The sequence below is a fragment of the Microcaecilia unicolor genome, chromosome 1, assembly GCF_901765095.1.
Source record: "Microcaecilia unicolor chromosome 1, aMicUni1.1, whole genome shotgun sequence".
Lineage (NCBI taxonomy): Eukaryota > Metazoa > Chordata > Amphibia > Gymnophiona > Siphonopidae > Microcaecilia > Microcaecilia unicolor.
The window spans coordinates 302,857,030-302,869,914 of NC_044031.1; the positions used below are offsets into that span (position 1 = coordinate 302,857,030).

Consider the following 12,885-nt stretch of genomic DNA (forward strand, 5'->3'; position numbering starts at 1 on the left):
TTCCAATCAATAGGGGAGACGTATATTTATATTTAAATCATTTTTATTGATGTGACAAGCAATTATAAACAGAATTTTATAACATCTACAACTGTTCACCATCCATTTTCTTTTTATCCCCTCAACAAAAACCCTCCCCCCCAACTCCCTTCCCCTCCCCTTTTCCCCGCACCCTTTCCCTTGTTCTTGATAGTCTGTCTTCTGATTTTGTGTGTTCATTACAAGTTTAAAAGATGGCGTGCTTGGGGAGTTAGAGTGTTCCAAAAGGGGGTCCACCGTTGCTGTAATTGTTCTCCAATTTGTGAGTTGATGTCTGTTACTGCGCACAGAAAGGATGGGAGTATCTGTAACATTTGCGTCCTCCACTGTTGCAGTGTCAGGCCCCCCCGTTGACAACCATTCTGTCAATATAACATGCTTGCCCACAATTACAGCACGCTGGGTAAATGCTGTAAAGCCTTTTACTGTGGGTCGACTATTTATTAGTTGTCCAAACAGGAGGGTCGGATGATAAGTCCAGCCCTGCTTCCAGATTGAGTTTACGTATTGGATTATTTCTTTCCAGAATTTCTCCACTGCTTTGCATAGCCAGAACATATGTCCCAGGTCTGCCCCTTCTGCTCTGCACTTCGGGCACTCTCCCCAGGGGGAAAGGCCCATGTAAAATGCTCTTTTGGGGGACACATATAAGCGCAGTGCAAGTTTATATTGTAATTCCCAGTGCTTAGATTGATATGTAATTCGTCTGATTGTCAACACATGGGTCTTGATCTGGCTTGCACTAATTTCCGTGTGCAAGTCTGCTGTCCATTGCCTGGACAAACGTGCATAGTCCGGTTCCTCCACTGTGTCTTTTATATGGCGGTGATGATAAGATAAAGGCACTTTTTGTTGAGCCCCCAGGGAGAATGCCGCAGACAGCTCTTCCTGGACATCTTCCGTCAAGGACTCCCAGGGCAACGAGGTCACATAGTGTTTCAATTGTTCATAAAAGAACCGCTCTTTTTGGGGTATCCCATATTCTGCTTGCAAATCATTAAAGGATTTTATATGCCCCTCGTTGTTAAGTACTTGTAATAAATACACTACTCCTCGTCTCTTCCACCTGTGGAACACTGCATACATCTGTCCTGGAACAAAGGCTATGTTATCACATATCGAAAGGTATGGAGTTACCTTTGAAGAAAAGTGGTGTAGACGGCAAATCCATTTCCAGACCGACACTGCATATGGCATGATTTTTGTGGATTTCAAAATGCTAGGCACCGGGGTCCCTGCGGAATGCAAGTAATTGCTAAAATGTATCCCCCCAGTGAGTTCTAACTCCATTGGAGTGCTTGTGAAATCTTGCGTGCCTCGAAACCAATCACTAATGGCTCTCATCCCGCTTGCAATGTTTAAGTATCGTATATTCAACAGTCCCAGCCCACCATGCTCCACCGGTATACAGAGCGTAGCAAATGCAAGGCGAGCTTTCTTACCCCGCCAGAGGAACTTCTGTATCATGGACTGCAACTTTTGTATAGTGTTACTTTTCAAATATAAGGGGAGCATTTGTAAAACATACAGCCATCTGAGAGCTACAAACATATTAAATAAGGCAATATGGCCTAGCAATGAAAGAGGGAGACCGGCCCATGCTTCTAAGGTATTTTTTGTCTCCCGCAAAAGTTTTTGAACATTGTGGTCATATAAGTTATCGAGATCTGCTGTGATCTCAACTCCCAGATATCTGATATGTTCCTCAGCTCTCTGAAAGGGGAACCTTTCTCCCCATTTTTCCCCCTCTGTTTGGGCCACTCCATCACAGTTGATTTAGTCAAATTTAATTTAAAGCCCGAGAGCTGCCCAAATTCCTTAATTCTATCTATCAGTACCCTTATGGATCACTCTGGATTCGTCAGGGTCAATAGGAGGTCATCTGCGTATGCCAGCACCTTGATATTTCGGGCCCCCAGGAGAATGCCACTAATTTCGTCCTCTTTCTTCAACTTTCGCAGCAACGGCTCTAAGGATAGTACAAAAAGCAGAGGCGAGAGGGGGCAGCCCTGTCTTGTACCTCTCTCTATCTCGAACCCTCTCTCTTGGACTCCATTAACTAATACACTTGCCTCGGGGTGACAACATAGTGTTTTAAGTGCTTGTAGATACCATCCTGAAAAGCCCACATATTCTAGTGTACCAAATAGATAATCCCACCGTACTTGGTCAAACGCTTTTTCTGCATCTAGTGCCACCACCACAGCGGGATATGCGTTCTCTGAGCAGGTTGCCTTGGCCATTAATAACCTCCGTACGTTTTGTGTTGCCTGTCTATGTCGCACAAATCCTACTTGCTCTTGCCCTATCAAGTTAGGTAAAATATCTGCTAAACGTTCTGCTAGTACCTTAGCAAGCAGCTTGGTGTCTACATTTAATAACGATATTGGCCGATAAGATTCTACTTTATCTGGCGCCTTCCCAGGCTTGGGGATCAGTGTAATCAATGCCTCATTAGCATACTTAGGGAACTGGCCCTGGTTAATCACGTCTTCATAGTAGTCTAGTAGTGCCAGTAATGCATTTGGTGGTAATAATTTATAGTACTCCCCTGTAAACCCGTCTGGGCCAGGCGCCGATCTGAGTTTTTGGGTTTTGATGGCCTGTTGTAACTCTAGCACAGTTATTGGGGCGTTTAGTCTTTCCACCTCCACGTCTTTTAATTTGTCTAAACCTAGTCCCTCTAAGTATGTGTGTATTTGCTGTTTGGTCACCCGTGGCTGGGCTGCATATGATCTGGAAAAATATTCGGTGAACAGATGTCCTATGTCCTCTCTACGGTTAGTTAGTCTCCCCTGTGTGTCTTGTAAGGTAGGTATCACCCGAGGTCCTCCCCAATTTTTAATGACTTTGGCCAATAGAGCTCCCGTTTTATTTCCAAGTCTCTGCAGTCGGTATTTATAGTACAGAGAGGACCGGGTTTCTCGCTCATGTAATAACGTGTTTAGTGTGGTCTGGATCACTTTTAACTCATCTAGCGTTGTTTGGCCAGGTCTACTTGCATACCTCCTTTTTGCTTTTTGCAGCTGCTTCTCTAATTTTATAATACTTATCATTCTACGTTTTTTCCTCATGTTGCTGTATGCAATAATGTCTCCTCTTATCACTGCCTTTGAGGCAGCCCAAAATAAGCTGGGTTGGTTCTCTGCATGTTCCTTGTTATTTTCAGTGTACTCCTCCCATTTGCTACATAGGTATGCCTTGAAATGGTGGTCGTTGTATAAATATGTCGGAAATCTCCAGCCCCCTCCACCTTGTCTATCTACCGGCATCTCCAGGTCCAGCCAGATTATGGCATGGTCCGAGATTTCCTCAGGTCCCACCTCTGCTGTTTTAACCGTGTCAATTAAAGATCTTTCTACCAACGTGTAATCTAAGCACGCTAGTGTTCCGTGGGCTCTAGATTTGTGGGTGTATTCGCGTTTGGGTGTAAGACTCTCCATGCGTCAACAAGATTTAACATTCTTTGGAATGCAATAAATTCTTTGCGTCTCTGCCCTGTATAATGGGGGGAGGTCGTACTCGTGGTATCCTGTCTTGGGTCCGAGACTAGATTGAAATCTCCCACCACTATTACTTTCAAGGCCTTATATTGCAAGCAAATATTAACTAGTTCATTAAAGAAACCTGGGATATGCTCATTTGGGCCATATAAATTTACTAACATGAATTCTAGGCCCTGCAACCATATTTTTGCAATGATATATCTTCCCTGCGTTCCTTGCGCGAGCACTTTAACGTTACATGACAGCCCTTTCCTTACTAGTATTGATAGGCCCCCTTTCCGCCCCCGCGCTGCTATTGAGTGGCATTCTCCTACCCAATTTGGCATGTTCAATATCATTCAGGCGTGTTTCCTGTAAGCAGGCAATGTCCGCTTTGTGTCTTTTTAAAGCTCGTAATATCTTTGCCCTATTTATGGGAGTACTAATACCTCCCACATTCCATGATATTATCCGGGCTGGCATGTTACATTCTCATCGCTATCACCCGAACCTCCCAGAACCATCCGTACCAATTAGTATGCGGGACACTTGAATCTTCCCCCTGGGCACTCCACTCCTTAATTCTAGTCTGTCCTCATTTACATATCATAAAACTCCCCACAACTTATATAAAATTATTGAACTTCGGGATTTCCCTACCCCACCCCAACTATTCCCCCCCTTCTTACTAACCCGCTCCGTCCCCTTGGTCCTCAGGGGAAGAAGTAAGGCCACCCGTTGTGCCTGGGGTCCCCATCCCGCCTGGAAACATTAACAGTTATCTACCTAGGAAATTACACTTATATACCAAACCTCTTGGTGTTTCGCTTGACTCACTGGTCACAACCAGGAGGTTACTATAAGTCAATTATCTTATGTTCCAATAAATGGTGCTTAGCTTCCGCCATCGTGTTGAATGTCTGCCAAGTGTCTTGTATCTGTACTCTCAGCTTTGCTGGGTATTGCACTGCAAAGCGTATCTTTTTGTGACTAAGCTGCACAAAGTGGATGCTATTGTCTCCGCCGCTCTTGTACTTCCGTTGAGAAGTCCTGAAAAATTAAGATGTTTTTCCCATTGCATTTAAGTGAGTCTCTCTTGAGTCTAAATCCTTGCAATACTTCTACTTTGTCTGTAATTTAAAATCTTCGCCACCACAACACGTGGTCTGTTTTGATTCTCCATTTTCCGACCTACGCGGTGCACCCTCTCTATTATCAAGGCGCCCATGGTGTCCGTTATGGCTAGTTCTTTGGATAGCCAATTTTCCAGCCATACCTCTAAAGTTTCGTTCAGGAAGGGATTCATCCAAACCCACAATGCGAATGTTGTTCCGACGAGCGCGGTTTTCAAGATCTTCTAACTTGCTCGCCTGCTCGTTTAGTTGTTGTTTTGTTGCGGCGATGTCCGGGCCATAGCTTCGGGTATCGTCCTCTAATGCTGTTATTTGGACCTCTGCGTCCGCCACTCGCGTTTGTAATCCTTCGAGCTGCGAGTTAAAGCCCTCCAGTTTGCGGTCTAAAGCCGCCCATTTGGGTTCCCAAGCCTTTGCGATGGCTGTGGTTAGTTGGTCTAACTGTGCGTCGGTGAATTCTTTTGGCGCCGTCTCCACCTCGGCGGCCATCTTGGGCTCACCTCCGCTCGATTTCGTTTTGTCTTTTTTAGCGGTTCTTTGCGCCATTCCTGTCGGAGTACTTCTCAAATATTTGTCCATATAGATGAGTTAATTCGAGCCGGCGATAAGATAAGGTAAATTTCGAAGTTTTCTCAGTGTGGCGGGATGGGGGCTCCGGAGCTCTCGCCAGCTGCTGCTATCTAGCTCATGGCACCCACGTGGACTCCTCGGGAGACGTATATTTAAAAAATATATATTTATTATAACAGGTTGACTCAACACAGTCGTGTTTCGGTGCCGTAGCACCTTCTTCAGGAGTCTACAAAAACAAATATAAAACATCTAATATAATAATTCGCACCTCCAACATTCTGAAGCTGACTCCATGGCAGCGTGGCTGTGAATCCCTGAAGTGTTCGTAGGCTTCGTAATCGCTCCGCCCTCCCACCCTCGCAGCCCTGCTGATATGAAAAAACAGCCACCTGGCTCAGTTCCTCGATATGCCGCAGCCACTTACCACGCCTCCATCCTTCATCGTAATCTGGTGGACCAACATGGTGAAAGGCCCGAGACCCTCCCGTCCACAAACAGCTCATGGCGCTGCCATTGCTATAGCTCCTGCTCTGCACTAAACCACCCGGGTGACAGCCTGACTCTTGCTATCTCGCACGTCACAATGCACAAGCAAAAGCTCCACCCGCGAGAAGCTTGCATCCCACCATGGCGCATGCGTGTTAATCACTTACAGGCACGTAAGAGATCGAACAATCCAAGCGGCCTAGGGCGGAGTAAGTTCAGTTTCCGAGGTCACAGTGGCAAATCACGGAGTCGTAGTATTACGGCCAAGGAGGTTGGAGAAAGAACAATGAGACGTCATGATAGCTCGGAGCCCCACACACACACTCACTCTCTGTCTCTCACATACACTCTCTCTCACACACTCTCTGTCTATCACACTCTATCTCTCTCTCTCACAAACACACACACACTCTGTCTCTCTCTCACACACACACACTCTCTCTCTCTCTCTCTCTCTCTCAAACATACACAGTCCGAGGAAAACCTTGCTAGCGCCCGTTTCATTTGTGTCAGAAACGGGCCTTTTTTTACTAGTTAATAAATATAACTATAAATTGTGAGCAACAATAATCATGAGAGGATATTATAGATACATTAACATAAAGGACATCTATAAAAGCATAGATTATAATTGAGAAAAAAACATCAAATAAAGTTGTAAATACAAAAATGCATGAAATGTTTTCACAAAAGGAAATACAAATTAGCAAAATTAAGAACATGGATAAAACCAAATAAAGCCAAATAAGATGTGGTGTTGCAGATGAAAACTTAAAATCTTAAAATACGCTGAGAGATAAGGATTGATGACACATCAATATCATATATAAACTCTAAACAAAGAATTTTTTTAAAAAGCATGGAAACTATAAATGAACACAGTGACATGGTTAACACATTTGTAAAAAAGGAAGCGAGAGAATAGTGCAAACATTATCCACTGTAGGCAATATACATGTACTTCTAATGATGTGGAACAACGAAAAAATGCATATATGTAAGCAAAAGAAATAATGTAATACTTATTGCATGTAGTTACAGTGGGCCTTGGGCAAAAATGAGTGGGTCTGGGCCCAACCAGGCCCACCCGTGGCTACACCCCTGCCACAGACAAAATGCATAGATAAACGTCTGATTAATAGGTTTCAAAAATAGTGACGTGAATGTTTTGCCAAGCAAAACATCCAAATTCTGCTTTATGCCACTTTTTAGACATTTTTTTCTTTCGAAAATTAGCCCCATGATGGATTATAAATGACAAAAAAGTTCTCTGATAAACACTAAAGATTTTCTATAATGAAAGTATATTTCTGTAGAACCAACAGGGAAAAATATTTCAGGAAGTAGCTAGAGGAAAAACTGACAGGAAAATCTCTGTCTTCAGTATTCAGACATTTCTAGATCAATGCAGAACGTGCGAACAGTGCTGTGAGCTGATCTTCAGTGGAGGTCTATCTCAGTTTCGCACAGATCTGGTAGGGATGGGGGCTAAGCGTGAGTGAAAAGTAGGCATCTTCTCGTGGTCTTGGCTGATTCTCAGGAATACGGAAAGTGAAACATTGCATAAGGGTGGTGAAGAAGATGAACAGCTCCATCCTGGCCAAGTGCTCTCCCAAGCACACGCGACGTCCTGCCAGACAGGGAAACAATCATAATATTATTTTCTTTGGTTAATGTTTGTGAATTTTGGTAAGGCTGTAACTTGTTGTTTTTCTTACAGTCTTTTCCTAAACACAGCTCTATCACTATACTTCCACTGTCACCTTCAGCAGTATTCCCTGCTCTTTATTTTTTTTTTTCAATGTAAACATTTAGGGCCCTGTTTACTAAGCAGCGGTAAGGGCGCATTCGCATTTTTAGTGCATTTTAATGATTAGGATGTGCTAAACGCTAGGGGGCCCTTTTACAAAAGCGTGCTGAAAAATGGTAGACACGTGTTTTGGGCGTGCACAGAATCATTTTTCAGCACACCTGTAAAAAAATGCCTTTTTAAAATTTTTGCTGAAAAGGGACGTGTGGCAAAATGAAAATTGCCACGCGTCCATTTTGGGTCTGAGACCTTACCGCCAGCCATTGACCTAGCGGTAAGGTCTCACACAGTAACCGGGCAGTAATGGTCTATGTGCTTAAAATGCTGATTAACGCTCACACGCCAGAAAATAATAATATTTTCTGGCATGCGTCAAAAATGAAATTACCGCAAGGGTTACGCAGTACCTGGGCGGTAGCTCAAAATTGGAACATATGGGTGACTCTAGATTTTACCATGCGCTAAAAACACTAGTGCAGCTTAGCAAACAGGACCTTTATTAAAGCTTTTATACAAACAAGAAGAAAATACTACATCAGCATAAAAGAAAATGTTAACAACTTACTGACAGACCAGAATAAAAAATAAACACCTATTCAGACAGCTTATAAAACCTTCTTGCTATTCCCCCCTTCCCCTCCCCTATATCCAAAAAGGCACAGACTGGAGGTGGAAAGTAAATAATATAGAACCTTAACACAAGTCCAAATATTGTTGCAGAGGAGTCCAAGAACGAATAGAGTTGCTCCTTATCCTGTTTAACTGCTGTCAATTTTTCTATCAACATTAGATAGCGCAGCCGATTTCTCAAATCCACTAAAGCAAGGCTGCGAACCATTCTTCCACAGCCGCGCAATCTCACAGCGGTAAGGCGGTAACTAAGCGGTCCTTTTACAAAAGTACGCTAACATTTTTAGCGTGCGCTAAACGCACCCATATATTCCTCTGGGTGGCTGTAGTGTTTAGTGCATGCTACAAATGCTAGAACACCTTTGTAAAAGACCCCCTAAGTGTCCTCTGCAAGGCAATATCCAAGCAGGGCACAGACTCGTTTAAAAGGCAGTTCTGGAGTACAAGTCCAATCGGATGTGTAGAGTATGCGACCCACTTCAACATGCACCGCCGACCAAAATGGAGAAATAACAGGGCACTCCCACCACATATGCAGATAAGTCCCTGGTAAGCCACACTGTCTCCAACATAGGTTCGAAGAAGTGCTGTACATATCATGAAGGCGGGTGGGAGTAAGATACCACCACATCAAAACCCTGTAGTTATGTTCCTTGAGTGTAGCAGAGATAAACATACTATACTAATTATGCCAAACAGCTTTTCAATCTGCTTGGGTTCAGGACAAGTGAAGCTCCTGCTTCCAAGCAGCCATATATTTAAGTTTCTCAAAGTTAGAAGGCTGCAAAATGTTATATAGGGCAGAAATAAGACCCTCAGAGGTGTGACGATTTTGCCAAAGTTGCTCTAGAGGGTGCAAGCCCTTGAGTGAGTGCAGCTGATAAACCATACAGAGTAATGGTAGAAATCTGATGGCTGCAAATCAAACTCTCTCTGCAACTATAAGTTTGATTGTCAAACAGTTGATGTACACTATCAGGCTTATTTTCGAAAGAGAAGGGCACCCATCTTTCGACACAAATTGGGAGATGAGCGTCCTTCTCCCAGGGTCGCCCAAATCGGTATAACCGAAAGCCGATTTTGGGCGTCCTCAACTGCTTTCTGTCGCGGGGACAACCAAAGTTCACGGGGGCGGGTCGGAAGCATACCAAAGGCCGGACTGGGGTGTGATTAACACATGGGCATCCTCGGCCGATAATGGAAAAAAGAAGGGCGTCCCTGACGAGCATTTGGCCAACTTTACTTGGTCCATTGTTTTTTTGCGACCAAGCCTCAAAAAGGTGCCCGAACTGACCAGAAGACCACTGGAGGGAATCAGGGATGACCTCCCCTTACTCCCCCAATGGTCACTAACCCCCTCCCACCCTACAAAAAAAAACTTTAAAAATATTTTTTGCCAGCCTCAAATGTCATACCCAGCTCCATCACAGCAGTATGCAGGTCCCTGGAGCAGTTTTAGTGGGTACTGCAGTGCACTTCAGACAGGCGACCCAGGCCCATACCCCCCCTACCTGTTAAGTTTGTGGAGGAAACAGCGAGCCCTCCAAAACCCACCAGAAACCCATTGTACCCATATGTAGGTGCCCCCCTTCACCCCTTAGGGCTATGGTAGTGTTGTACAATTGTGGGGAGTGGGTTTTGGGGGGGCTCAGCACCCAAGGTAAGGGAGCTATGCACCTGGGAGCAATTTCTGAAGTCCACTGCCCAGCTGGTGTCCTGGCATGTCAGGGGGACCAGTGCACTACAAATGTTGGCTCCTCCCACGACCAAAGGGCTTGGATTTGGTCGTTTCTGAGATGGGAGTCCTCGGTTTCCATTATCACTGAAAACCGGGGATGACCATCTCTAAGGTCGACCTAAATGTTGAGATTTGGGCGTCCCCGACCGTATTATCGAAACGAAAGATGGATGCCCAACTTGTTTCGATAATACGGGTTTCCCCACCCCTTCGTGGAGATGTCCTGCAAGGACGTCCTCAGCAAAACTTGGGCTCCCCCCGTTCGATTATGCCCCTCTATGGCAACCATAGCATACCCAACCCCGGAAACCAGCCTGTCGCTGTGCAGAAAGTCCACCAAAGATGGAGCTATCAGGTGTCAACCATGAATTCCAATATTTACCCCAAATTTTTGACAGCTAGTATGGATTACTAGCATGACCTTTGACTTGAACACAGCTATTTATCCAAGGCAAATGACATAGCAAAGTGGCAGACACATAAGATGGTCGTCAATTCCAGATATGCCTAATTTGTTTGGCTATATAGTAGGTATACAAGTCAGGAACATCCAAACCCCCCACCCCCACTTCCCTCCTCTACATAACCCAACAAATCCTCAAACAAGGTATCACTGTATCTGCTCTGACCCTGGGGATAGAGACAGACACCTCGAAATCCTGACTGCATCCTTCAAACAGAAAAGCTACAACCCCAAAATAATCTCCAAGAATATTGCCTCCTCCCTCAAAGCACCCAGGGAAAATCTGCTATAGTACAAGGAAAAGAAAGCCACAGACAGAATCCCCCTTATAGTGACATACAACCTAGAGCTGGAAAATTTAAGAAAAATCATAAAAGATCTACAGCCACTACTCCAGGAGGATGAATTATTGAAAGAGATATGCCCATCCCCACCAGTGCTGGCCTTCTGACAGCCACCCAACTTAAAACACAAGCTAATTAGAAGTAAGCTCCCAACACAGACTCGAAAAGAAGAGAATGGCACACATCCTTGCAATATATCCAGCTGCAAACTATGCCGAAACATTTCACAGGACCCCACGGTCATTCACAAAGGAAAAATATTCAGCATTAAGGAATCTTTCACATGCTCATGTTCCAATGTGGTATATATCATTCAGTGTAAAAAATGCAATGAAGGGTGCTACATTGGAGAAACAAGTCAGATGCTAAAGAAGAGATTTAATTTACTTAGACACCATATGAAAAATGCTAGTACCAACCAGGATGTCACCTCTGTGGAGCAGCACTTTACAAAACCAGAACACTGTACCAGTGATTTCATGGTAAGAATCCTGAAAGGGAACTTTAACCCTTTAGTGTCTAATGTTCCCATCAATCTGTTCCCATATAGCTTATTACGGGAACATTGGACACTAAAGGGTTAACAATGCAGGAACGTAAGACCTTTGAAGTCAGAATGATTAAATATTTTGACACCCACCAGACAGGACTTAACAAAGATCTGGGTTTTCTAGCCCATTATAAACCAAAATTGTACTGCTTTGTCACTCTCTTATCTCCATACATATCTCCCTGTCCCTTATCCACCCAGCTCTCCTTGTCTCTCATCTAACCCACCCTCATCCTGTTAGACTGTCACTGAAATGCTTTGATGTTTCACTTATATATACTGTCATCTACCAACATTTGCTTATTTCCGATCTGACAAAGGGCTACCTTCGAAAGCTAATCAAAAAATGTATTGTTATTTCCAATAAAAAAGGTATCATCTTATTTTCTTTTCCATGTTTTATTTTGTTTTATTTCTATTGATTACCTTTAAAAGTGGACTAACACGGCTACCACATCTCACATACTAAAAGAAGCGCTTGACCGCTGATCTCACTATTTCTCACATCCTATATAATAATTCTCACCTCCAACATTCTGAGGCTGCCTGGAACAATTGTTTTCTGCTGGAGGTGGTGTCCTTCATGTAGTAGATAAGAATGATGTCACACAACCCACACCAGATTGGCCAATAGAAGGGAGAGGGGCGGAGCCACGATACAGGGAGCAGCGAATCAGCACAACACTGGGAAGGAATGCACAGCAGCAGGAACAGAAGCCTCTCTCACACATACTCTCTCTCAAACATACACACTCAGAGGAAAACCTTGCTAGCACCCGTTTCCTTTCAAACAGAAACTGGCCTTTTTAGTACTAAAGAAAGTGCTTGACCACTGAGCACCGGTGAGTTCTGGCTGTTATACAGGTTCTTATACTGTTTTCATTATCTCCACATCTACCTTTCTGTACTCACTAATGCACAGGCTGACCGCTTGAATGTTACCTGCAGAAAATGGCATGAAGGCCTCTCTTTTCACAAACTTTCCCTCAGCATCTAGGAAATGCTCAGGGTAAAACTGGTGCGGCTTCTCCCAATAGGTTTCATCTTTCAAGACTGACGACAGGTTTGTGATGACAGTCGTCCCCTAAGAAGATAAAACAAAAACAAAGCAAGTGATTGGTGATAAAGCCAAGTTAAGTACATCAAGGTGCCAAATTGAAAGATTCGTCTTGATTCGCCCTTTCCTCTCTGAGCACACCACCCATACTCTCATCCACTCTCTCATTACCTCTCGCCTTGACTACTGCAACCTACTCCTCACTGGCCTCCCACTTAACCATCTATCCCCCCTTCAATCCGTTCAGAACTCTGCTGCAAGTCGTATCTTCCGCCTAGATCAATATGCTCATATCACCCCTCTCCTCAAGTCACTTCACTGGCTTCCAATCAGGTACCTCATACAATTCAAGCTTCTCTTATTAACCTACAAATGCACTCAATCTGCAGCCCCTCATTACCTCTCTACCCTCATCTCCCCTTACACTCCTACCCGTAACCTCCGCTCACAGAACAAATCCCTCCTCTCAATACCCTTCTCCACCACCGCCAACTCCAGGCTCCACCCTTTCTGCCTCGCCTCACCCTATGCTTGGAATAAACTCCCTGAGCCCATACGCCAGGCCCCCTCCCTGCCC

At 44.3% G+C, this 12,885-nt stretch overlaps 1 protein-coding gene across 1 annotated transcript in view; it reads right to left on the bottom strand.

Annotated features, from left to right (window-relative positions):
- Positions 1 to 6,887: 6,887 nt before the first annotated feature.
- LOC115473053 (cytochrome P450 2D15-like) overlaps positions 6,888 to 12,885 on the bottom strand; it is a 131,653-nt gene continuing 125,655 nt past the window's right edge. The window contains exons 8-9 of the mRNA XM_030207680.1: positions 12,194 to 12,335; positions 6,888 to 7,346 (exon numbers count right to left, since the gene is read on the bottom strand). Coding sequence (XP_030063540.1) covers positions 7,168 to 7,346; positions 12,194 to 12,335 — 321 coding nt within the window. The 3' untranslated portion in view covers positions 6,888 to 7,167. The remainder of the gene's footprint in view (positions 7,347 to 12,193; positions 12,336 to 12,885) is intronic.